General features: G+C 42.5%; 1 protein-coding gene across 4 annotated transcripts in view; it reads right to left on the bottom strand.

The window, feature by feature from the left end:
• The window catches only part of PCDH15 (protocadherin related 15), a gene marked incomplete at both ends in the record, with an annotated part of 270634 nt that overhangs the window by 175754 nt on the left and 68220 nt on the right, over nucleotides 1–26660 (bottom strand). For all 4 annotated transcript variants that reach the window (XM_083865850.1, XM_083865852.1, XM_083865853.1 and 1 more), the window contains 4 exons: nucleotides 12346–12516; nucleotides 15155–15265; nucleotides 16772–16891; nucleotides 25010–25165. In XM_083865850.1, coding sequence (XP_083721976.1) covers nucleotides 12346–12516; nucleotides 15155–15265; nucleotides 16772–16891; nucleotides 25010–25165 — 558 coding nt within the window. The remainder of the gene's footprint in view (nucleotides 1–12345; nucleotides 12517–15154; nucleotides 15266–16771; nucleotides 16892–25009; nucleotides 25166–26660) is intronic.

Below are 26660 nucleotides of genomic sequence, written 5' to 3'. Positions count from 1 at the left end.
ACACACTGCTCCTGGTGCCATCCAGAACCCCTTCCCAGGGAGCCCTGCACTATTAAACCAACAGAGTTCTTGATGAATTGCCGAATCATTATGGTCACACTGGTTCTCCTTGTGCTTTCCTGAGGTTGGAATAGGAGATGTAAGCGGGAAATGAGCTGAGTTCTCTCCATGCTGTGCAGAACTGCCTGTGACTTTGCCAGCACTCGGCACTAAAACAGCAGGGAGAGCTGCAGAACCATTCCAACATCATTCCTTGCTGCTGTCTCAGCTGCTCTGCCAGCACAACAAGGGCTGTGACAAAACACTAATGAGCAGAAATCCATCACAGAGCACTTGCATGTCAGCAAAACGTGGGGCATGTTTCAGTGGAGTTATCCAACCACAAAAGGAAGTCAGTCCAAAAAGCAGGAATCACAAATGTAGGAGATAGCACCAAAATCTCGTCATTAGTCAAACCATGTCAGATCAAATTCCCCATTTGTAGGATTGCACTGTTCTCCCTCTTTTCTTGCCTTCCCACTGGCAGCTACATATTCCTGCCTTTGATCAGACCCAGGGGAGGCAGAGCCTCCTCAAAGGAGCCTGCAGGAATTCCTGTGTTGCTCTTTGAAGGCTGCTGTGACACAGGGATGTACAGGAATCCAGGGGGAATGGGATCTTCTGACACTTCACCACAACACAGGAACCCAAACTGTGGGCCAAGACCTCAGCTGAATGCTTTGGAGACTTTGGAAGCAAACTCCAGGCACAGATTTAAAACACACTCTGAAGCTGAAAGAGAATGAATTCTTTGCAGAAAATTGTTAGATCAAATTGTCACGGGAGTGAAAAAAAGGGGTTTTCATAGCAAAAATTCTGGGCCTGGAAACACTTCCCAAAAAAAGGGCACAACAACTTGAAGGAAACCAAATCTACATTGCTAAACCCCAATTTATACTTTTTAGAATTATAGAATCAGTCAAGGTTGGAAAAGAGCTTTAGATCATCCAGTCCAACCATCAATCCATCACCACTAATCCATGTCCTCAAGTGCCACATCCACACCTTTTTTAAGCCCTCATAGGCCAGTTACAGCTTCTCTGGACAGAGCTGTGCCAGGGCCTCCCCACACTCACAGGGAGGAACGTTCTCCTAATATCCAATCTAAACCTGCTCTCTGGCAGTTTGAAGCCATTCCCCTTTGTCCTGGCATTTCATTCCTCCAAAAAGTCTCTCTCCATCATTCTTGGAGCTCCTTCAACTATTGGAAGGCCGCAACTGGGTCACCCCAAAGCTTCTCCTCTCCAATCCCTGCTCTCCCAGCCTTTCCTCCCAGCAGAGCTGCTCCATCCCCTGTGCTCATCCTGGAGCCTCCTCTGGACTCTCTCCAGCAGCTCCAGGTCTTTCCTGTGCCGGGACTCCAGAACGGATCTGCAAATGTAAAACTAAACTAACTTTTCTCTTTATTTATTTTTCAGAAGTTCCTCTTCATTTCCAGAAGCCACAGCTAAAAAGCCACAGTGGGAAATTTATGCTGTTGGTATCTGTGACCTGGCCTCTCCTGTCTTCTCTGGGGGCAAAAAAGTGTTTTAGTGACCAGTGGGAAAAATTAAAACACAGGATTAATTCTTCAATTCACCTTCTTTCTAAACTCAGCACTAAATTATCGAACAGTTTTTAGCACCTGATTTAGCTGCACAATACAACCCATGGCTGCTGAGTTCCTGGGTTTCTGTCATGCCCCATGTTTATGCAATTTCCTGAAATGAAAACTGTAAAATTCAAAAATCCTGGCAGCTCGGGTTGTTAACAGAGTAAGCTGTCAGAGAACACAATTCCTTCCATTCATTTGTAAAAACAAGCCATCTTTGAGGGGAGAAAAAAAACCCGTAACATTTTGAAAGAGCAGCAAGAGAGCATAATGAACCCAAGCACGGAGGAAAACAGAGACTATTTTTATCAATGATGTCTCCAAGGAACTGCAGGGCCAAAAAAGAATTGAATTTCATCAGGATCTGATCACAGTGCTTACTAAATTGCTTTTTCTGTATCTGACATGCTTGATAAGAAGTGTCCCCAGCAGTGTCTGTGCAGGGGACTAAATGAAAATGCATTATGCAATGGGCCTCCTGCCTCAGCACAACCAGAATTCAGGCCAGAGCTTCTCCTACTTCCAAGGTGATGACTGGCATTAAAGAAGAATAAACATTTCTTTTTTGATGTTTGGCTTTTTTCCCCCCCCATACAACTATGAAGTCTATTTCCTTGATTATCCCCCAAATTCTTGAGGGTGGGTTTCTTATTATCCCGATTTCTGTGCTGAGGAGCAAATTGTGCAGCCTAAGACAAGCACCTACATCTCCCCAAAAATCAAAAAATATTGAACAGTCACTTAGCACCACGACAATGACTCCCAGATTATTTTAATTTTCATTTCTAAGGGTCACTTCTTTGCAATTAAAGAAATCCTTGTAATATTAACCCGATTTTCTTTACTTATGAATGCAATTTCTCACAGAGGGATAATTCTCTCTACAATCTATCTATCTATCTATACATATAGACATCTATATATATATATTATTTCTCTTCCTAAGGACAACAGGCTGATGGCTTCTCTATGCCTTTAGAAAAATTAGCCACACAATAATACACCACAAAAGGCATGAGTAGTTACAAGCAGGTGATAAAAGAGGAGAAAGATTTGGTAGGAAAATATAACCAGTACCAATGATGGAATCTTTCTTAATTTCAGCTGTATGGAACTGGGGAAAAAAAAAAAAAAAAAAAAAAAAAGAGAGAGAGTAATTAATCAAAATCCAAAAAAAGAAGAGAAATATCAAGATGAACCGGTCAAACCGGTCAGTATTTTACCCAGGCCCTTAAGGCCCTTTGTCTCTTAGCTGACTCTCTTTACACTGAGATTTTATTACAATAATGTTGTAATTATTTTCTTTTATTTTCACATTTTGCCTGCCTGCAGAGAATTTGGCATTTCCTCACCTGCAGGAACAAGCCAGGTCCAGAGTCTCACAGCAGTGGGAATTTCAGAAGACTGAAACAGGAAGGGGATGTTTGGGGTCAGCAAAACCTCACTGCACTTCCCCCTCTCAGCTTGAAGAACATTTTCATTTTATGTACTGATTTTCTTCTCTTTTGGGTACTCAATGAGCACTTCTCCAGTCTGGGAGTAGGAATGTCATCTGGAACCACCTCGCTACTTAATTCCAGCTGTATCCACCACTGTCCTCTCTTTAAAGTTTGCCAGCCTATCAGAGAAAGAATTTTAGGGAGAGATTTTTGTGGCCAGAGCCAGCTACAAATTCTTCCTCACCATTGTCCAATGCATTTTATTGGATTGGTTTAATGGTAATGATAGAAGTGGCACTTTTAGATTGAAGGTTATAGGGGAAAAAATGGGGTTTTCCAGCTGAATTTTGGATGTATTTTCAATAAATTTGTGCAGATGTAACATATGTGTATGTGTGCACACCTCACCTTCATCCTTAAGCTCATCATCTTTTTAGGGTGAAATAGGCAAATTCTGTGTTTTATTAAATGCTTTTCTTTTCCAATCCTAGGAAAAAAGGCAGGAATGATTTCCCAAGCACACCCCTGCCTCCCCAGCACTGTTGTGCTGCTCAGGGTATTGATCCAGAGCCAAATGGAGATTAAGCCCATTTTCTCCCTCTCAGGAGAGGAAGTTCTGGTCACCAGGAATTTCTTTGTTCTCCACAGGAAACACCTCTAGGATTCAAGGGATGTTTTCCACAGAACCATTATCAAAAGCATGGAGCAGAGGCAAACATGACTGTCCTGGGATGGGGATTTTCCTTTAATTTCATTTCCAAGGGTGATTTCATTTTAACATGTACTTGCACATATTCATCAGTTAAGGTTTTGCAGAGGAATTAATCTGCACCCTCTGCATTGTGACAACAAGCTGAAAAGAGAAACTTTAATGGGACAACCCAGGCACTGAAATAATTCTCTCTGCAAGGCCCAGGGATGTGACAGAGATGAGAGCTGGCTAATAAAGCATCACTGCAAGAATATTTTGTTTAAGTGTCAACATTTAAAGCCTTCAAATGCTTCGAAATGACATTTAAGAATCAAATAAATTGCTACATATGTTTCCTTTGTGACAACGGCTCCACTTGGTGCTGTAACAAACACAGATCTACAGAACAGAAAACAGAACTGAATCTTACAGGAGATCCTCAATCAACACTTGGGTGTTTTGGCACTTCATTAATTGGTTAATTGGATTTTTTAGCCTCAGTTTTGCTGCACAAAAAGGTGGTTTGTGCTTCTGAACCTGCCCTGCTGCTCACAGCAAACCCCTGGAGATCCCTCTCCAGCCTTGGATGGATTGGGCTGCTGTGGTTGCAACCAAAGTTTGAATCAGAGCAGTTCCTCTTCCTGCCTGAAAGAAAATTCCTTCTAATTTCAGAACCATTGTTACTTCTTCCAAGCACTCAGGGCCCTTTTCCTTCTCAGATCCTGGCAAGGCCAGAAGAACTGAGCATTTTCTCACCTGTAAGTTCCTAACCATGACGAGAAATAACAGGCAATTGATGAAACATTCCCAGATTTGAAAACAAAACAATAAATCATGAAATCAGTCAGATTTCATAAAATCTGCTAACCAAATCAGTTAACCAGGTTATTCCTGCCTTCATAATGAATCAGATTTGGGATTTAACTTAACACCTTGATAAATAGCTAGAAAATGCCCCTGTTTTCAGCAGCAGCCACATTTCCAGCCCAGCCTGAGTCTGTGAGAGCTCCCAGAGCTGCTGCTCATTCTGTGCCACCGGGGGAGCCCCATGGCTGCTGTGTCCCACAGGCCACCCCATAACCCAGCCCCAGCAACACCCAAAATACACCTCTCTCAATCCAAATACAACTTCAAAGATGATCTGCACAGACATTTTTCTTTTCCTGTTTCATTTTTTTGACCAAAATCTTCTCACTTTTCAGGCAAGCTTGATCCTTTTTCCCTTAAAACCTCCACTTTTAAGGATTAGAACTGCTATATATATATATATATATATGACTATATATTTATTTTTTTTTTACCCACAGACAGCATCTCAACTTCTGAACCACAACTGGGTTAAAATCCCCTGAAGTAGAGAGTTTTTCAGACTTTATTCCCTTATTCTGCAGCCTTGCTATAATTTTCTCAACCACAGTGTTGTTTGAAACACCTGTTTTTTTAGACAATCATTACATCTTGGAAGTTAAAATGGTGGTTTTGTTTGGTTTTGAAGGGCAAACCAGGCAAGTGAACCTCTCCTCTATCTGAAAAACATCTATATTTAAAGCCACAGGTTAATCTTAGATTAACAGGGACTGTCCTGCCTGATCAATACATCAGCCAAGGAAAGAGCTTGCCTGGCTGCTAAGGGAGATTATTCTCAGGTTTATGTATTCACATATGAAAGTTCCTGACAATTTTACTGACAATTCTTTTTAATTAGCCATCCTGGTATCCTCCCAAATACATAAAATTTAATTATCTGTAACATCACATCTTTGTGATTTTAACCTTTTCATGCTTTGCTACTTTTCAGTGACATTTTCCTTGAAAAAAAAAAAAAAGACTCTACTTATCAAGGGATGGCATGTGGGAGGCAGACAATCCTAAAAAGTGGGAAGGATAGGGAAAATCACATCAGCAGACTTAAAACCCCTTTTATAGCTCCTTATCAGGTACTAGCAGATAATCAATAGCTTATCAAAGCTGTCCATTTGGACTTTGCTGAGTTATTAATTCAAAATCACTAAATCAGGTTAAAAACCAGCCCAGTATTGTGAACTTTATCCATTGCCTTGAGCCTCACATCAATCTGGTGATGTCTGTAGGGCTGCAATTACAGTGAAACGAGGAGGGAAAACGCAAATGAAAAGTTTGCCTGGAATAAACAGGGTGGCTGCAGCCACGAGAGGATTTTATCATTGTTTTTGCCTTGCTTTCCCACTTCCAAAGCATTTCATGATCTCCTATCTGTTCATCTTGCATCTCTGCTGAAATTCAATTAGAAATATTGCTGTCTGCCTCCAACGGCAAATAACTTGGCCACAACTCTGCCTTCTTCCATAAAAAGCACCTTGACAACCGCAGAGGTGTTGTCAGGGTCAATCTGCATTTCCTCTCTACTCATCTGAGCCACAGCATTTACCTAAATTGCTACTGAAAAGCTAATCCCTGGAAAAATGGGACAATTTGCTCATCTTTCAGTGCTAGAGGGACTGTTCAGAGCCCCAATCATGAAGTTCCTTTCTAATTTACTTAAGAACAAGAATGTAGAGACACATTTTAAATAGCCAGTTTTTAAAACATTTCTCTTGTTATTTCCTGAAGTGACACCAATGCCCTGTCCACCAAATAATTTTTGGAATTAAAGCACTCAGGCACTCCCATTCATCTCAGCCCAGCACTAATTATCTTGCACCAAAGATTTTAGTCTAATTAACAGCAGGGCTGGACACTGCCTATTCAAAATATAAAATCACTTTTTTTCTTGCCCTAAATGATTTGTAGAAAGAGAAACAATTCTCCTAATGATGAAAACTCTGTTTTCTCTGGAAGGCAGACTTTGAACACTTAGTGTTGCCAGCAGACACAACTGTAGTTAATCATGGGCTAATTCCAGCAGGAAGTGTAAACACCATCCCCTACGAGAGCATTTAGCAGCAGTCCCAAAAACTGGACAGAGCCTGTTCTGCTGGGAAAGGAATAATTAGAAACAAATTAAACTCCAAATAATTTCCTGAGGCTTGATGCCACTGAATCCCAAACATAGCTCCTAAGTCTCAGCAGGCCAAAGGCTGGCAAAGCTCTTTTACCATGTTTGAATTAAAAAAGCCAAATCTTAGTACAAATAAGGCAAAGAAACAAAAGGCAGATTGAGACTGAGCTGCTCCAGAGACCAACTCCCTATATCAACCATGAATATTTGCAGTTTTAAATGTTCCATATCTATCAAACAAACACAAACAACAACAACAAAAGACAAGAAAAAGTGGGAACTGAAGATGAATTTTTAGTTTTATGCAGTTTGATTGTTATTAGAGGCAATTCCCTCCATGTGAATTGTCTTTAAGCAGCCAGGTTTAAAAGTTGGCAAGAAAATACCCCCAATTATTCTGTGGGATTTTGCCATTCACACAGGTAAAAGAGGCATTCCTCATCTGCTGAAAGCTTCTATTTAAAGTGGACTTAACTACACGTATCCACTTCAGCTCAGCCTAACAGGCCAAAACATAAAGGCTGTGTCTTTCAGTGCCCCAAAAATCTTCCTTGGCAGCTGTGTGGGAGCTGCAGGTGAGCCAGAAAATCTCTCTCACTTCAGAGGTGGTTATTTGGTGCCCATTCCACGGTAGATCCCTGGATCAAATGTCTTTTGCACTGGTACTTCCCACAGCAAAATGAAGTAATTAATTAATTAATTTAATGACCACTGGAGGAGATCCAAAATATTTTGATGAACTTTTCTCTTTGATTAGTATAACCAAGATGGAGAGATGCTGTTCCCAGAATTTTCATTTGTGTTGCTGCTGCTGGAAGTTTTGTATTAATGTGTCTCTGGGAGAAAATTCCAGAAGGTTTTGTGTTTGGGAGGAACTGGGATTTGCAGGGCCAGAGAAAGGAGCTGCAAGGGAATTCAGCTGGAAGGAACTGTCAGGTGCTTGTAATCCTCAAGCCCAGAGGTATCCAAAACCAGAATTATTCACAGAATTAACTAGGTTGGAGAAGGCCATTGAGATCATCAAGTCCAAAACCAGCACATCCTGCGCAGGGCTAATTAATTACCAATAATCAGCATAAAATTGATTTGTCCAGAGCTGATTAACCCTCGATAGTCTGGAAGTGTCTTGTACTCCCAACCCCAGCTCACTCAGCAGGATTACAACACCTCTTCAGAAAAATGCAGATTTCTCCCCCTGAATCCAAACTGATGGAACTGAAGAGATCCTTCTCCCTAATAAAGACTTGAAGGCCTTCCAGGGCCACCTCCTGCTCTCCAGTGTCTTTTTTCATCCCTCTCAACTTCACTGTTGTTTGAAAATGTTTTATTTATTAGTTTTTAGCTTTTCATCTCTCTGTGCTTTGCTCAGGCCCAGCTCCATGAGGGCACCTGAGCCCACAGATCCTGTGAAGCCCCTGCTGACACAATTCCTGAGGAGTCTGGGGATAATCAGAACAGACCTAAATCCTTTCCATGCAGTAGGATCCATCAGAGGTGCAAGAAGAAGGAACTTGTAGGAGAGTGAGCTCGAATCTGGATTTAGTACAAAGTCCTTGTTGTCATGGAATGTCTTGTGCCCATACAGGCTCATAATTACCCCATGGAACCCCAAAATAAATCCCACTGTTGCAAATCTAGTCCAGCAATTAATTAAATAAATCTAATCTATATTTTGCTGCTTAACAGGCTTTTCTTCTTTGCATAATGATGGAAAACACAGAGTACGGAAGTAGAGGAAACCTTCATGATGCAAGTGTGGCAGGAATGGACTAAAGGGGGAAAAAAGGAGGAGAAATTCTCTTGCCCATGTTGTGAGATATTCATGAGGTTGTATTTTTTTACTCCACGTGATGACTTGCACATCCTGATAATAAATGCTAATTTATTCAAGTCTTCCTGATACAAGAGGGGGAAAAAATTAATTACCAGAGCTGATCAGATACAGAAACACTAAACTATAATATAAAGCAATGTAACAACAACAACAAAAATCCCCAATTCTAATCAACAATCAACACACACTTTCTTAGACATTGAAATTCAGCTAATAGCAAGTAATTAATTCCCAGCTTTTTACTTCAGTAAATTCATGGATAGATTCCAACTATATTGGACAAAAATATTACTCTTACCAGTGACATTAAATGCTTTATTTTAGGGGTCAGCTGAGTGGACATCTTGCCCAGTAAAGCAGAACTCTTTCCAGCTACTGCCTCTGAATAATTCATATTTCAACTTTGTCCCTCATTTATTAATATTCCATCTCATCTTCATTTAAAAATTAAAAAGAAAATTAAAAATAATAAAAAGATGGTGTTAAACTAAAAATAGTCCTTTAGCCTAGGGAGTAGGGTAATGGGAGCTATGGAGTAGCTTAGTAAAGACTAAATATAATACATAAAAATGTAAAGGATAAAAGTAATATAAATGTTTCCTGGGTGAATCCAGGTGTCATCCATATCTTCTAAAGGAATTATCGCTTAAAAGCCAAGTAAATATTTGAGGTTCAAGGTGTAACTTCTACTTAGGTTTATCAAAAGTGCTGCAAAGAAATAAACAGAAAAGGGTTCGTGGTCTCATTTCATAGATCAGGGGCAGTTTGACACAAGGAAAGCTAAAAAACAAACAAATGCAGCTGCTCCTGAGCTCAGGAAGTTTAAGTAAATGAGTTTTGCAGCTCAGTACCTAAATCCCAGGTCAGATTTTTCCTGGCCCAGCCCCTCTCCTGGCAGACACTGCTTTGTCTTCCAGAAGGGAATGTGCCTGTGTCGTTTTGATTTTTCAGCCTTCTGATGTTTTTACATTTTTGTATTGGAGTTTTCACGCTTGTAACAAAAACAAGACTTTGTAAACATGCATTCCTTTCCAGGGGGAAGGACAAATTGAGGGACTTCTAAGTTGACCACTGGGGTCAGAGAGGTGTTACTCTCGTCCCCCAATCCCTGAACAAATTCGAAACCCTATTTAAACCCCAAATCATAATAAACTTCCTCTCTCTCTTCACTTCTCAACTTGACGGGTGAGTGTAGTTCTTTCATGTCCTCTAGCAACATGGCTGGCCAAGGGCAGGAGCAGAGCCAGAGCTGGAATCCTCTGACTGAGAGGAAGCACCATAAAAATTGTATAGTAAACAAAAGTTTGTGTTATATCTTCAGATAACCAGATAAAAAACCATAAAACCCCCCAGTTATTTGTAATTCCTGCCTCATCTGCTCCCACACTGGGAATTATAACAGATCTGTGCAGGTGAAATAGGGTCACAGTCCCTCATCCTGTGTAGTCTGGGTGCTCACCCTGAGGAGGCCCTACACACTCAGCTGGATAGGGAGTTGTCTCTGTCCTTAAAAGGCCACCAAGCCCAAAGAATTTAAAGTAAAAGCAGTTCTTTGCTGGGGAGCTGGGGTTGTTTAGCCTGGAGAAAAGGAGTCTCAGGGGTGACCTTGTCACTCTCTACAACTCCCTGAAAGGTGGTTTTAGCCAGGTGGGGGTTGGACTCTTGCTCCTGGCAGCAACTGACAGAACAAGAGGACACAGTCTCAAGCTGCACCAAGGGAAATAGAGGGTGGATATTATGAAGAAAGTTTTTTACAGAAAGGGTGATAAAGTACTGGAATGGTCTGCCTGGGGAGGAGGTGGGATCACCATCCCTGGATGTGGCACTTGGTGCTATGGTTTAGTTGAGGTGTAAGGGTTGGTTTGGACTCGATCTTGGAGGTCTCTTCCAACGCAGTGATTCTGTGATCCACTAAGTCCCAAATGCAACACAAAAAGCTACAAAAAGTGTTTTTAAGTACACCAAGATGTAGAAGTGTGTGTGGGGAAGATGTGGAAATCAATACTCCAAGGTTAAATATGGATCATCTCTCCCCTTGACCCATCCTAAGGATAACTCCAGCAGGAATCCTGAGGCCACACCAAGCAAGACACCAAAATGTGTGGGATGGGAAAAGACTATGAGGCACAGGACAAGAAAGGAGATAAGTCAGGGAAGAGCAGGCATCTCCACACTTCCAACCTCAATTTGCCCTTGGCTGGAGGCAGCAGGACACAGAGTGTGCTGTGACAAGCAACCAAACTTAAAAACCTTAATGTCAAAGCTTAACATTATTTTAATGTCACCTTAATGTCAGAGTTAATCAGGTGGAACAATACCTGGTGAGTCGATTGGTTCTGCCTTTTAATATTCTTAGATATATGAATCAAAGGTCACATATTGATATTAATTCAGCAATCCCTCTTTCTGTTCTGCCCACCAGTGTTGCAGCAGCTTTCTTGTTAGAGGGCAGAAATGAGCAGAGACACAGACTTCTTGTTTATCACAGCATGAAAAGGCTCCTGGTTTATTCCTCTTCACAGCTCAGCCATCCTGACTCCAACTATTCACTGACTCTGGCTGCACAAGCTCCTACTGGAGATTTCCCTTGCAGCCTCTGACTGCTGGTTATTTCCTGCTGAACTCTGACTGCAGGGATCAGTGTGCAGACTGACTGCAGGCTTTTACCCAGCCAGACTGTGACTGCAGGGATCAGCGTGCAGACTGACTGCAGGCTTTTACCCAGCCAGACTGTGACTGCAGGGATCAGTGTGCAGACTGTGACTGCAGCTTTTACCCAGACAGACTGTGACTGCAGGGATCAGTGTGCGGACTGTGACCGCAGGGATCAGTGTGCGGACTGTGACTGCAGGGATCAGTGTGCAGACTGACTTCAGGTTCCAACAACAGGTTCTAACTGTACACCCAGACTGACCTCACAGCAGTGATTCTCACACCTCAGGAGCCTTCTTCTTCGTGATCCTGCTCCTTCATAATCCTTTCTCACCAGCTAACCCACTCCCTTTTATCACCCTTATGTTTATTGGATATAGCAGTGACTCATCAGGGGTGAGGCTGTATTGGTAATTACCACAGCTGTTACTCATCAGGGGTGAGGTCACCTGTATTCCCTTCTCCCACACACCAGAAGTGCAGATTGCCAAGCAGGAGCTCTACTGTAAGGAATGACAACTGGCACCAAGTTGCAACAACAAATGATGAAGTTCTCACCTCATTTTTGGATTCATCTGTGCATGGAGTGTGAAATGAGCTTTACACTCACCGTTATCCTGACCCCATGGATGTATTAACTGACAGACTTAGCACAAGGACCTACATGAGATAAACCCCCATCGCTCTTCAATGTCTCTTGATAAAAACCTGATAATAGCAACAAAAATCGTTTCGGGAGTCAGTGACTAATGCTTCCTCTTCTCAAAAATCTTTCTCCTATGGTTTATAACAAACCTCAATGGAATAATGTCAAGTGCCCTCCCAAAAGTGCTTCTTGGGGATATTTTGAGAGCGAAACACAGACAGATCAGGAAAAGCAATTCCAAAATTTACTGAACTTCTGCAAGACTCAGCCCTTGCAGCCAACAGGCAGTTTGGCACTGGATCCAAGCTAGAATTTCACCGTCATTCCCAAATGCATCTTACCTTGGTTTCCTCTTGCTTGGCACACAAAACATGGCATCAAGCACAGGTGACCTTTCAGCGACATCTCTCAGCTGCGCCTACAGGACAAGATGACGGGCAAAGAGACAAAACCTGGAAAAATCCCAGAGGACTTACAGGATCTGTCAGCTCTGGCAGGCTGGCCTGGTAGGTGAGAGGTCTGCAGTCCCGGGTGTTGTTCACCAGCACACAGGGAAGGAACATTGGTCCCAAATCGTCCCCGTCAAGCACGTCCACGGTCAGGGTGGTCGTGCTTGTCCTCCGCTCGTTCAGGTTTTGGGCTCGGTCCTGTGGAGCAAACCAGGTCCATCTGATGAGACTCCCCGAATTCAGAATCTGCTCTAAAAGATCTCCTAAAAACCTTCTAGAAAGAACCACCCAAAAGGTTTTAGGCAAGGCTAAGGATAAAATATATAAGTGTCAGAATTATCCATGTTCTAGGAGTAATTACAGGAACTTCAGGCTCAGAGCTGACCTGAAAGGTTCACAAGTAAAATGAAGAGAAAAAGTGAAGAAATACTGCAAGACATCTATCACTCAGAAATAACACAGCTTGGGAAAACTGTAAGACTAAAATTATAATAATGCAGCATGTCCATAGAAGAGAAAAAGGCCCTGTGCCTTATTTATAATCAGAAATTGTTGTGGTTATACCCAAAGTACACATTAACAACAGTTCAAGTCTTCTTTTTTCATTTAAAGAAGAAACATCATGACGAGCTAATATTTTGTTTAAAATACTCAAAAAATATTCTCATATTCACAGAGGAACTGCAGCGTGAGCTTTCCTTTGCGAAGTTAAAATCATGGGGGGGAATATGTGCCATGAATTACGTCTTGCCCTCCTATCCTAATGTAACAATGAAAGGAAAAAAAAGCCATTTTTATTTTTTTTTTTAATTTATGCTGTTTAATAATATCATCTGTGTAAGATGAAGAGGCCATTGCTCTAAATTGGATTGGATACAATTTTTTTTCCCTATTTTACAGTCCACTCATTTAGAGTAAATGTGGGAATTTCTGCATTCATCTTTCTTCATGGTCAATGACGAAAAACAATTCCAGGTAGAAGGAGCAGCTTTCATCATCAACTAAACCATTTCCCCATTCCTCCAGTAAGTGCTTCTGAGTAATTCTGGATCAAAGCAGATAGAGATTAATCAATTTTCAGCAGTATCTTCAGGATGCAAGGACAACAAAGCACTGGGAGTATAATCAGAGGAGTGTGATTGCATAATACACACCAGAGAGAATTCAATGCAGCCTGTGGAGTTATAGAATCCCAGAATGTTTTGGGTTAGAAGAGTCTTTAAAGCCCCTCCAGTGTCACCCCTGCCATGGGCAGGGACACCTTCCACTATCCCAGGCTGCTCCAAGCCCCAACGTCCAACCTGCCCTTGGACACTTCCAGGGATGGACTGTGCTTGATGGTTTTTCCCAGCAAGGGGAGCTGGATGGGCAGCAGGAAGAGAATTCCCAGCAGGGCAGGGAGGGATGGGGGCCCTGTGGGCAGCCCTGGAGGCACCTCTGCAGTGCTGTGTCCAGCCCTGGATCCTGAGCACAGCAGGGCCAGGGAGCTGGTGGAGCTGAGGAAGGGCCTGGAGCATGTGGGTGCCCAGGAAAGGCTGAGGGAGCTGGGGCTGTCCAGGCTGGAGAGGAGCCCCAGCTGAGAGGGGCGCTCAGGCCTGTCTCTCAGACTCTTCCAGGGATCCAGGGGCAGCCCCAGCTGCTCTGGGCACCCTGTGCCAGGGCCTGCCCACCCTCCCAGGGAACAATTCCTTCCCAATATCCCATCCAGCCCTGCTTTCTGTCAGTTTGAAGCCATTCCCCCTTGTCCTGGCACTCCATTCCTCTGAAAAGTTCTCTCTCCATCCTTGGAGCTCCTTCAGGCCATGGAAGGTCACAACTGGGTTACCCCAAAGCTTCTCCTCTCCAGGCTGAACAATCCCAGCTCTCCCAGCATTTCCTCCCAGCAGAGCTGCTCCATCCCTCTGCTCATCCTGGAGCCTCCCCTGGGCTCTCTCCAGCAGCTCCAGGTCCCTCCTGTGCTGGGCCCCAGGGCTGGGGCAGCTCTGCAGGTGGGGTCTCACCTGAGAACAAGGGCAGAGGTGCAAGGAGCACTGATCCACCCCTGAAGCCTGGCTTCTGCTGGCAGAATGCTGAACATGCCACAAAATATGTAAGAAAAGAGATTTCAAGATATATCTGCATTTCTGCATCAGAGAGATGACAGGAATGTGAAGGTACGGAATCAGGATCTCCTGTTGCTTCAGAGCAAATATCATTTCCCATGAATGGAGATGTATCACAACAGCCATGAACAACAGAAGAGAAGTTTTCATTTCAGTTGTTATCAGAAGGATAGAAAGGGAAAAAAGCTTTCACAGCCCTCAAGAGCACCAAAACCCCACTCTGATGACAGATATCTGAGATACAGTTTATACATCACTTTTCTTCTCAGTGCGAGTTATCCACTGCCAGCCACTCTGGAAAAACCTCTCCATATACTTGCGGCATGACTTGAAGGAAAAATCATCTCCTTATAACAAAATGCATTTTCAACATGAAGGATGCAATGAAATTCTGTCCATTAAACTCATCTGAGTGAAAATTAACCTCGCCAGATTTGTTGGAAAATGGACATTTAGCGCCATGAGGCTGCACTTTTCTGCATGGGCTACACTGCACATTTGGAAGTTGTTCCTTGTGCCAAAAAGGTAGGCTTGTCACACACTGAGCAAGCTTTTTTAAGCAGTAATAATATGCCTGAGCTTTCAACAGCCTGGATAAATCTTAAATTAGATCTTCAGTAGAAGAGGATTTATCAGAGCCGGTGTTTCAGCAAAGCTCTGCCTTTCCTTGGGAAGGAAACTAAACCCTCACCTAAATCAGGGGCATAAATGGCCTTCGAGAGATTTATACTCACATTTGCTTGAACAATGACAAAATAACGAGTCTTTTCTTCGTAATTTAGTCTTTCCCTCAGAACTACTGCTCCAGACAAAGTGAGAGGAATATCAAAGGTCCTGTTGGAAGTCTGCAAACGAGAAAACAACACAATAAAACTGAACATGCCTCAGAGTTAAGATGTGTTGTAGCAGGGCCACAATGGGATTGATGCCTTGGCTGGTATTCCTAGGCTGCATCTGCTCTTCAGATCAGAGATTATACAGCTTTCTATGTTTTTTCCTTGCCCAGTTTCCTCCTGAAGAACCCTACAATAATGAATCTGTACAGGACAGAATTCTGCTGGATTCTTTATGTATCCATTGCTACTTCTAACCACAAATGTTGGACTAGTCTGGTCCTTTCCCCTTTGCCATACTGGATTTGCAGTGGTGCGTTCAGAACAAATGCTGAAGCAATAGAGATAAGAAATCCACATCATTGTACTTATTTGCTCTTTATTCTGCCTTTCATGAGGGCAGTGAAGTGCTAAACAAGCTGAGAACATCAACATTTAGGTGCCAATTCATGCATATGCTCCTATCTGAGGAAATTCACATTTCAGGGTAAATGCAGATGTTAAACCGGGTGAAATTTCATTTGTTCCGTGTATTTGCTTCCACAGACTCAGGTAATAAAGTTGGAGCAACAACTGGCAGGAGGGCACAAATTTCTGACCTGAGATCCAATTGCAATTTCATTATCAAATTAATCTAATTAAACAAAACCCCATCTTTCCATGCTATTCTCCCAGTGTCAAAGGCAGTTAATATTTAAGTATTTTGATCAGGTAACAGCAATACAAGATTCCAAACACAGCAGAGGCACACAGGAATGTTGTTTCTTTACATCACACAACAAGGCCTTTTTCCTCTAAAAGCTTAAATAACTGCTAAAATTGCAGCTTGTTTTTCAGCAATTAAATGAGAATGAGTGTTAAATTCCTCATGCTGCAGGTGTCTGTGGTGGGCAGGAAAACAGGATGGGGAAGTGAGTTCCAGACTGATAAATAACTGGGGATAGTCTGAGTGTGGCACTCATCTTTTGGGATAAAACATTCATCATTCCCACTGAGAGGGGAGAAGTTAATTACAAGATTTATACTAAGGCAAAACACAAATCCTGGAATCCCAGAGTGGTTTGGGTTGGAAGAGATCCTGAAGCCCATTCAGTGCCACCCCCTGCCATGGACACCTTCCACGATCCTAGGCTGCTCCAAACTCTGTCCAACCTGGCCTTGGACACTTCCAGGGATGGGACAGACACAACTTGTCTGGGCATTACTGAAAGTGAAATAATCCAGCTGCTGACAGCCAGGCAATGAGAGGGAAGGTAAATTCATCTGTGGTTACAGGGCTCACGGACAGACAGGATACTTAACATGAAGGAAAACATTTCATGTCCAACAGCATGAAATGTTCATTTGCTACTTCACGTTATATAAATAAATCTAAATCTAAATCTAAATCTAAATCTAAACATAAACAATATAAATATAAACAATATAAATATAAATATAAATATAAATATAAATATAAATATAAATATAAATATAAATATAAATATACATGGAGGGGAAAAGCCTGAATGGCTGTACCTTGTCATTAGGATTGTACTGGATAACATATTCTATCTGGCCATTGGGACCATCATCAATGTCAATAGCACCATTGTTCCCAGAAAATCCTGTGAAGATCGTTGTTCCAACTGGAGTTAACTGCAAGAACAGCAAGAGATCCCCATTAAAACCTTAAGGTTTTGAAGTTAATTTTAAATTTATTTTTCCCCCTAGCTTGGGTCTATAACACATCAAGACAGAACTTCCTCTTTTTAAAATAAAAAGACAAAAATGAGAAAAACACTCTTTAAACCTGAAAGAACCCATGAAATAAATATAGATTAAACCAAATAAAAGCTCATTTTTCAGACTCAGGAAGGAAAACAAGGACGAGCTGCAAATGTAAACAGAACTTATTTGACACCATCTTCATAGCAACGTGAACAGAGCCAGATTAATATTGTTACATGCAAACACAAACACCCATAGAGCTTCATGGCTTTGAGCAAACATAGGAGTGATGCTGTTGCTCCAATATTGTGTTGGCAGCAATTGAATACCCATTAAATGATGTTTTGAAAATGAATCAATTTATAATTATCCTAGTGCAGATAAATAGCATGAAATCAAGGCCCATTGAGAGCAAAGACAGAAGATTTCTTGGGAGTCATCGTTTCTGAATTTAAATATTCAGGAAACTTTGCAAGTAATCAACCTGAAAGTGAAGAACAAATGAACAAACACTTGTGGATTCATCACAACCCTTGCTCCCTGGTGCTCTCATCATCCCCAGATTTTTGGCCCTTAAATTCCCAGAGTCCCACTGTCCCCTCTCCTTTTCCCCTGAACTTAACATAAAGCTGCTGAACATATATAAGCCTAGAGGGCCTAAAAAGGTTTGAAATGTTGGAAAAAGAGCAGGGGGCAAAAGACAGAGTCATTCCAGCATTTGGTGCAGATGTGGATGTTATTTCACGTTCTTATTTTGTAGTGCTCACAATAAAGCAAAGACTTAACTCCCTATTTCCTCCTGCACTCATAGTTCCTGTTTTATTTATAAAGCTGCTAATTAAGGGTGTAATAGTTGGCAGAGTTCTCTGGGAAGCATTTTCAGGGCTGAGAATACTGAATCTTTGAAATAAAACCCACCAATTTGAAGCCTTTTTATGGTAAAACAAGTGGGGCTTAATTTATAATACCAGCATTATACACACTTACACCACAACTCTTTATGTTCTTGTTTTGCTACTAACTTGGCTTATTTACTCCTGGAACAGGCAGAAGAAGCGTCACACGTGGGTGTAGGAAGTTGTCAGTGCCCTCATGGGTTGGGATGTGTGAGGGAGAAGGGAACAGAAGACCAAAGTAACCTGAAATCCAGCTGGGAAAAGTTCCAGGAGGTTTGCAGGGGGTTCTCCCACCTGCTGGGGATGGGCTGCTCCTTGACACCTCCTCAGGCACACTCTTGGTGCCTCCTCAGCAGCCCAGGAGAGGAAAAGCCAATGTTCTTGAGGGAAAAGAGGGAGACCAGGCACCCTGGCACTGCCTGGGCGGCCTCTGTCCTCCACTACCAGGCAGAACAGAGGCTATGGGGAACATTGATTTAACATCCTGCCAGCAAAAAATACATTGGGATGGGGTCAGAGGGACACAAACCAGCACTGTGCCCTATCCCAGCCTTCTAGCCCAGGCTCAGTGTCTTAACTCCCAGCTCCTCCTCACCACCTTCTTCTCACTCCTTGCTGCCACATGGCATTTTCCCCTCACTTAACCCCCTTTTCCCCTCTTTAACCCAGTTTTCCTGAGACCCTGTGGGCCTGGCTGAGGGCTGGGATGAGCCTGTGGATCCCTCAGCCCAGGGCAGCTCCCACCTCTCCTCTCAGGCCCTGCCTGAGCACTGACATCCTGTAACTCGAAATAAGAGAGTTTAACCAGTTAATCCACAATGGTCCCATTAGTGGAAAGATCCAGGCACTGTGCTGGCTGGTCATGGGGTAGCATGTGATGGAAACCTGACAGGTTTCTGTTGTCCAAACAGGACAAAGTCCTGGTGCTCCCGGATGGATCCGAGAGGAGCAGCTCTGGAGACATCTGACATGTAGAATGCCAGATTGGTTTGGGTTGGAAGAGACATTAAAGATCATTTAATCCCCACCCCTGCCATGGGCAGGGACACCTCCCACTGTCCCAGGCTGCTCCAAGCCCCAAAGTCCAGCCTGGCCTTGGACACTGCCAGGGATCCAGGGGCAGCCCCAGCTGCTCTGGGCACCCTGTGCCAGGGCCTGCCCACCCTCCCAGGGAACAATTCCTGCCCAATATCCCATATATCCCTGCCCTCTGGTACTGGGAAGCCATTCCCTGTGTCCTGTCCCTCCATCCTTTGTCCCCAGTCCCTCTCCAGCTCTCCTGGAGCCCCTTTAGGCCCTGGCAGGGGCTCTGAGCTCTCCCTGGAGCTTCTCCTCTCCAGGTGAGCACCCCCAGCTCTCCCAGCCTGGCTCCAGAGCAGAGGGGCTCCAGCGCCTCCATGGCCTCATCACTCATCACAACAAATCCACATCTTTATGTTGAGGATCTCAGCACTGGACCCTGTTCTGCAGATGGTGTCGCATATTACAATTTTTAAAATATATATATTTAACACTATTAAATATTGTAAAAATGCTGTCACATCCAGCAGCCCAGGAGATGACAGACACCCTCTAGCTGCTGGCACAGCTCCCACCAGTCCATTCTGACAGTCTGCAGATAAATAGTGGCCAACATAAAAAGGCTCCAGCACTATAAAGCACATTATTAAGTGATAACAAAGGAGACAGTTGCAGAAATGACACATCAGTAAACACCAGAACTCCAATTCCATGCTCTAACAGTAAAAGTCAAAAGCTGAAGTCTTGCATTTGATGTATTACACCCAGAATAACTGACTGCAGATGTGCAGACCTTCAGGACAGGCACGTTTTCATTTTATCTAATTTTTCTTTCATGCAACACAAATGATACTAGAAAAGAACACTGGAAAAAAAATCCCCTGCACTCCTTCATGAGAGAGCTCCAACAGTGTTTGGACAATGCTCTCAGGGATGCCCAGGGTGGGATTGTTGGGGTGTGCAGACGTGCATGGCCAGGAGTTGGACTGGATGATCCTGGTGGGTCCCTCCGAGCTCAGACTATTCCATTGTTCTGTGATTTCCAGCCTGTTCAAAATCTCACATTAGAGATGCCTGTAGCCTTCAGGAAAATTCAGACAAGCTCTTAACTCAATACTTCAAATCCACTTCCAATCATGTGGGAGAGGCCCTCAGCACTCCAAGATTCACAAACATTTTACACAGAGATCTCAGCATTGTGCTGATTTTTACTACGATATTTCCCATTAACCAGCTATAATAAGTGTAATAAGGCTATAATACATTTTCCCACAATTTGTGAGTGATTTCTGAGATACTGCTGTCACTTCCTTGTTGGAACAACAAGGAGGAACTCCGTTCCTCCAATAAAATTAAGCTTGGTGAAAAGGAGGCTCAGGGGGGACCTGGTGGCTCTGCACAAGTCCCTGACAGGAGGGGACAGCCGGGGGGGGTCGGGCTCTGCTGCCAGGGAACAGGGACAGGACAAGGGGAAAGGGCCTCAAGCTGTGCCAGGGGAGGCTCAGCTTGGACATTGGGAAAAATTCCTTCACTGAAAGAGTGTAATTTTGTTTCTCCATAGGAACCTTTGGTATGTCCCAGGGAAAGGGCCTGAAGTTGTGCCTCAAAGGGTTTAGCCATGCTGAGAGTTCTACCTTATGCAAAACGAAACGTTAGGGATTGCAAAGAAAGAATTTCAGGAGTGTCAGCGACAGCCTGAGGATAATCATCTCCCTGGAAACTCAATCCAGTGGAAAAGAATCATGATGACACGAAACAAGGAAAATTCCAAAAAGAATGCAATTAAACAAATAGAGAGGGGATGCACACAATAAATCTTCTTCTTCCAGAGTCTACGGCTGTTATGCTTAAAAACTTCCTTCAGCATGATTAATGACTATTAGAAGTCAAGATGCAGACAGGAACGTTCAGCTCTTCCATAAAACCTTTGGAAAATAAATTTCCTTATTATTGCCTATTTACAAAGTTAAAAATGAATAATTTTTCAGAGTGGCCCTGAAGAGCAGAGCAAAGCCAGATTTACAGTTAATCATTCCGAGCTAACGCTCTTTTGATGATGTCTACCTGCAGAGATTAATTATCTCAATACCACAAGGAAAAAGACAGGAATAATTACGCCACAAGAAATGAAAATTCAGCACAAGTTCTAATTCTCAACAGCCCAAACCCAAAGTTTTGAGATGACTGAAGTTCAAGAAAGGCTCTTATTTTGCAAAGGATTCCCATTTCTGATGTTTAAATTAAAGGAGAAAAAAATTCCAACAAACTAAATAAACGAACCAGCTCCAAAATTTCGGCTTACAAGCAGCTCTAAGATTACACACATTTAATAAATACTGACTTCAACAGTGCTCTAAGGACTTCACCTCCACTTCCAAACAGAATCTGCTATTAAGTGCTCTTGACTTGCCCTGTAGGACTCAGGAAAGTGAAAAACTAAGAGCAAAGAAAGTCAGTTTTATAAACCCCAGGCAATGCAGAATTGGAGCTGTATTTAGCTCAGATAAAAATGATCCAGATAAGTTGTGCTTAACACAAAACACAGACACCACCACTGGCCTCAGCAGTACAAAATTTTACTTCCTAATCCCTGTAGTAGGCTCCATAAATTTAAACCCCTTGTGGAAATGCCATAGATTTGCCCATGGAATATTAACTGAGCTGCTTAATTCTTCTGAATTTTAACTCAGCTGCAGAACTTTGGTTTAATACGGTAATAACTCAAATCTTCAAGCCACCAATATGGTCAAATTTAGCCTCAGGGTAATGTCATTGTCAGGAGTTTTTCCTAACTGAATAACAATGGGGTATTTTCATATAAATAAAAATATGTCCCACATAAAAACAGGGGAATTACTCTACAGAGGATTTCTCATTATCATAAAAATGGTGACATCAACCTTCACTTGTTTTTACGTCCATGTGGAGATTCCTAATGCTTTTGATAGCAGTTGGAGCTGGCTGAGATATTTAGAGTTGTAAAAGCATCAGGAAGGGAAAAGGAAAACTGGCTCCAAAATGGAGGGGAAACAGAAAATCTGTTTTCAAGTCAGACTTTTAAAAAATCAGTATTATTTGTAACTTAATGTGTATTCCCAGCACTGCCATTCCCAGTTAAGCCACCTCAGCCAACAAACATTCCAGCCTCCATCAACACTGACAAGGACAAGCCCATCTTCATGTGACAAGTCCATACTTTCAACAGAAGAATTAAAATCCTGACAAAAAATATTCCTCAATAAACAGGTAATGAAGATTTCGATTCTTAACTGCAAAAGACACATTTTCAAACCACTCACATCAATTTCTCTGCACATTTTAATTTGGTATCACCTTTACCCAAGGGTCTTCCATAGGTACAAGTGCAGGAATGATGGAAGGAAACACTTAATTCCCTAAGGATTGTTGGACAATAGGCAGAATATTCCACAGACACTCTTTATGTCTTGAGATGTGTCAGGGTTCTGAGGGTCCAGATGAAGATGTTGAAGTAGTAGAATGAGGAAGTACGGCACAAGATAAAACATGCTGGAAAAAAGGCTACAGAACACCTGGAGTAAGGAAGAAAAGCAGGGACCATATCCATGTCCATGAGCAACTGGGAAAGAGAGAATTGGTCTGGAGCTGCTCCACACAGGATTTTACAGGTAACTCATTAGGGAAGCACCACTGATGTTTTCCCAATCTTTGTGCTTTTTCTGGAGCATTTGCCAGGGCACTGGCAAAGCAAACACCCTGGATTAGGGGAGCTTTTAGACTAACTCAGGACAGAGTGATTCCAATCAAGTATAAAAATAAAGACTCCTTTTGGTATAAAATGAAACAGACACTATTCTACCACATCCATCTCATTCTAAGCCTTCTGGAAAAGTCCGGGCTTAATTTTAAAGCATGTGCAAATGGAAACCACTTGTGAAGCCAGGATTTATGGTGCTATTTAAAACTACCCTCAGCTTCTTCGACAAACTCATCTTAATATGTTGGGGACAGTTCAACTATAAAGACAACTTGACATAAAAACCATTCCATTTCTCCAAAATATAATAAATTCTATTCCTTCTTTGAGTTCTTTGAGTTAAGTTACCTATATAAGAGAAATTTCTGTACCTTTTGGTTTACAAGCAACCTGAAAACAGAAGCAAAAATTAACCACAAACCTTTCCTCCCAGCGCATTCCTGTTGCTAAATTCACCAGAGGCAGTGCCAATTAGGAGCAGAATAAACGAGCATTAAAACATTTAATCACTCATTAAAACCTTTGAGAGAGTCTGAGATGCTTTGTGAATTATTTTTTTGTTAATTAATTAATGAGAGCATGAACTCACTGGGTGCTGCTCAAGGGCACAGTGGTGCCATGTCAGATGTTATCTGTGGAACAGAGATAAAATGAAAAGAAGAAATTAATTAAATCAGGGTGCAGCTGGTGGAAAGAGCAATGGTGCATTTTGCCCAGCAATAATTCCAATAAATGCTTGGTGTTCTCAGAACGTTGCTCAATTTCTAAACACAAATAATTGGGAATGGTACATTTTTACCACTCTGCCTTTTGGACTTCTCCCTAATTATGGAAAATCCTTGTTTTCTTAGCATAGTCTTTGCTTTCACTGCAAAAATGATGCCAGTTTTGGAAGTGATCTGGGCCCTGCAGCATAACCCACACAAGCACTTCAGACTCGTGTCGATGTTGCCTTTACACAGGACCAGAAATGTTCCTGCACTGGGTCTGTAGAAACAGAGAAATTCCGTGGCCAGGTGAAGGCCAATGTGAAAACCATGGGCAAGCCTCTGGAGGACTTTCCCAGTGCTCCCAGATTGCAGTGGGAAGTCATACAGACAGCTGGAGTTCCAAAAATGTGTCTGGAGGGAAACACTTTTTAATTTAAAACCAGGAAGTTTGAAAATCCTTGTTTATCCTTGTCTCAGTGGCAGATCCAATATAATGTGTGGATTTGAGGGGGTTTTTCCTCCACACTTTTGGGTCAATTAGGCCTCAACTCATCAATGTCCCACCCTCTTCCCAGGGCAATGAGCCGTCTCCTGCACATGCGTGGTCATGGAGACCAGAGACAACACGACGACGCCTTGAAAAGCTGAATCTCCCAAACACTACAAAATAGGAAATGTCTTAAAATCAAGTCTATTAAAATCAAAGCAGTCATGCTATTTCACAGACTCCCACCCCACAAACCAAACCCCCACCAGGCTGCATATTTATTTCTTTTTTAAATGTAACTTTACTTCTTTCTTACAGACTTTCTTACAGCCTTCACCTGCATGAAACTGACCCATCTTTCCATTTTCCACATAATTTCAGCCCACATAATTTCTATTACTTCATGTAAGTCCCCGCTTCTACTTACTACTAAAGCCCTGAGATACTAACCTTTAAAACACAGAGTTTTTGTACTGCTTATTGGCAGATTATTCAAACTCTAACAGAATGAAAAACTTCACTGGAAAGTGAAATGAAGTAGTACCAGCTCAAGAAGAAAATATATTTTTTTTCCTTCAAATGACTCAGTGGTCTAATCCATAGCTCTCTATTCCAAAAACCCCACAAACATAATAAATAATAGAAAATAAAAGAATCCATTTCACAGACATAATTTAATACAGAGTAACAGCAATAAACCACATCTGCACTTTGCCAAGCTTCAATATTGTTAATAAACCATTTTAAACTGGTTTTTAACTTTCTTTTCTTCATACACACATTTGTTTCACTTCCATGTTTGTTGTTAATAGTGCTTTAATTAACAGAAAACAGCACTTCATTCATGAAGACATTGCTTTAAATTTGTGTGTCTTCTGCAATATTTCTGCTGAAAGATGTGCTCCACTTTGTATTCCTTAAGGAAAAGCAGCATTAGGTGCTAAAAACTGAAACGACGAGCATTTCTGAACTGGCACAAATCTGGAGGGATTTGAGAACAACCGTATTTCTTTTTTGGTTTTCAGAGGAGAGGCACTGAAATCTGGGATTTAGCAGTGACCACACCCAGAGGAGGAGAAGAAGGAGGAGGAGGAGGAGAAGGAGAAGGAGAGAGAAGGAGAAGGAGAAGGAGAAGGAGAAGGAGAAGGAGAAGGAGAAGGAGAAGGAGAAGGAGAAGGAGAAGGAGGCAGCTCTGACCTCATTGACAGCCACGTGGTAGTGCTGCTGCTGGAACTGCGGGGAGTTGTCGTTGCGGTCCCGCACCACGATCCGAACCTCGTGGTTGATGATGGTGCCAACCTTCTTGTTCACACACTGCACCTGCACCACAATGGACTGGATGGACACTGGAGGCTGCAGGGGGAGAGAGGTTGTGATAAAGAGACCCTCAGACCCTGTTTGAGTCTTTGGTTTATTGTTATTGGAATTCATTGGATCCTGGAAGGGCTTGGGTGGAAAGGAACCTTCAAGATCTTCTCATTCCACCCCATGCCACAGGCAGGGACACCTTCCACTGTCCCAGGTTGCTCCAAGCCCCAAAGTCCAGCCTGGCTTTGGACACTGCCAGGGATCCAGGGGCAGCCACAGCTGCTCTGGGCACCCTGTGCCAGGGCCTGCCCACCCTCCCAGGGAACAATTCCTTCCCAATATCCCATCCAGCCCTGCCCTCTGGCACTGGGAAGCCATTCCCTGTGTCCTGTCCCAAGTCCCTTCTCCCCAGTCCCTCTCCAGCTCTCCTGGAGCCCCTTTAGGCCCTGGCAGGGGCTCTGAGCTCTCCCTGGAGCTTCTCCTCTCCAGGTGAGCACCCCCAGCTCTCCCAGCCTGGCTCCAGAGCAGAGGGGCTCCAGGCCTTGGAGCATCTCTGTGGTTTCCTCTGGACACACCCAAAGTCTTTCTTATTTCTTTCTTGTCTTGAATTGAAAGGTCAAGTCTGAAATAGAGCATGTTTGCTACCATTTACATTTCCAAATAATTCAGAAACAACTTTTAGTGTGGACAACTTTTCTCACTGCAGTGAACACAGCAATGCTCTAAAACTCCCAGATTGATGAGTGGGCAAAGAAATTTAGGCTGGAATGGCTTTTACTACTCATCTGAGTAAGATCCAAGAATTTTTAGGCTGTCTTTAATAAGCTGCAGTCACTACTAAGCATATCTGGATTTATTAGCGAGCCCCAATAATAATATAACTATTTGAAATGAGTATAACTATTTGATAAATATTTGATATTCTGAATTTAGAACAATATGTAAATAAACCATGACACAATGGCACAAATTGTTTATGAAGACAGGGACAAATCATCCCAGCACCTTTCAGCAGCTCCCTGAACCTTCAGTTCTCATTTATCACTGCTCATTCTTCCTAAGCACTTGAAGTTTTGGAAGAAAAGCGTGAAATTTTCTTTTCATCTGATTTTATTTGGAAAACACACTGCCATTCTTAGTAACAGTCAATGGAATCTAGGAAGATTTGCTGTCAGGGAAGGCAAGAAATAAAAAAAGGACAGGAGCAGGCTGCCTAAATCAGCAGGGAGAGAAAAATGGGAAGCATATCCAAATATTTGGAATGTGATCATTTGTGAATCAGAGATTCCATTTTTTGCTCTGTAATAAGAAGCTGAATCTAAAGGTTCAACTTAATAAAACTTTCAATTTCACTGGAACTGCAAAGTTTCAAGTGGATCTAAGCGGAAAGATGCGAAAAACAGGTTGGGGTTTTTGTAAATAAAATAGGACCCTCCCACACCCCTCCCAATGGTTCTGTGGTGTTGGGATACAACAACCCTGGTCCTGAAGGCTGGAAATATCATTTGGGAGAATCCATAAGGTTGGAAAATACTTCCAA

The sequence above is a fragment of the Zosterops lateralis genome (assembly GCF_965231275.1).
Source record: "Zosterops lateralis genome assembly, chromosome: 8".
NCBI lineage: Eukaryota > Metazoa > Chordata > Aves > Passeriformes > Zosteropidae > Zosterops > Zosterops lateralis.
This window is presented reverse-complemented; position numbering and strand designations above follow the sequence as displayed.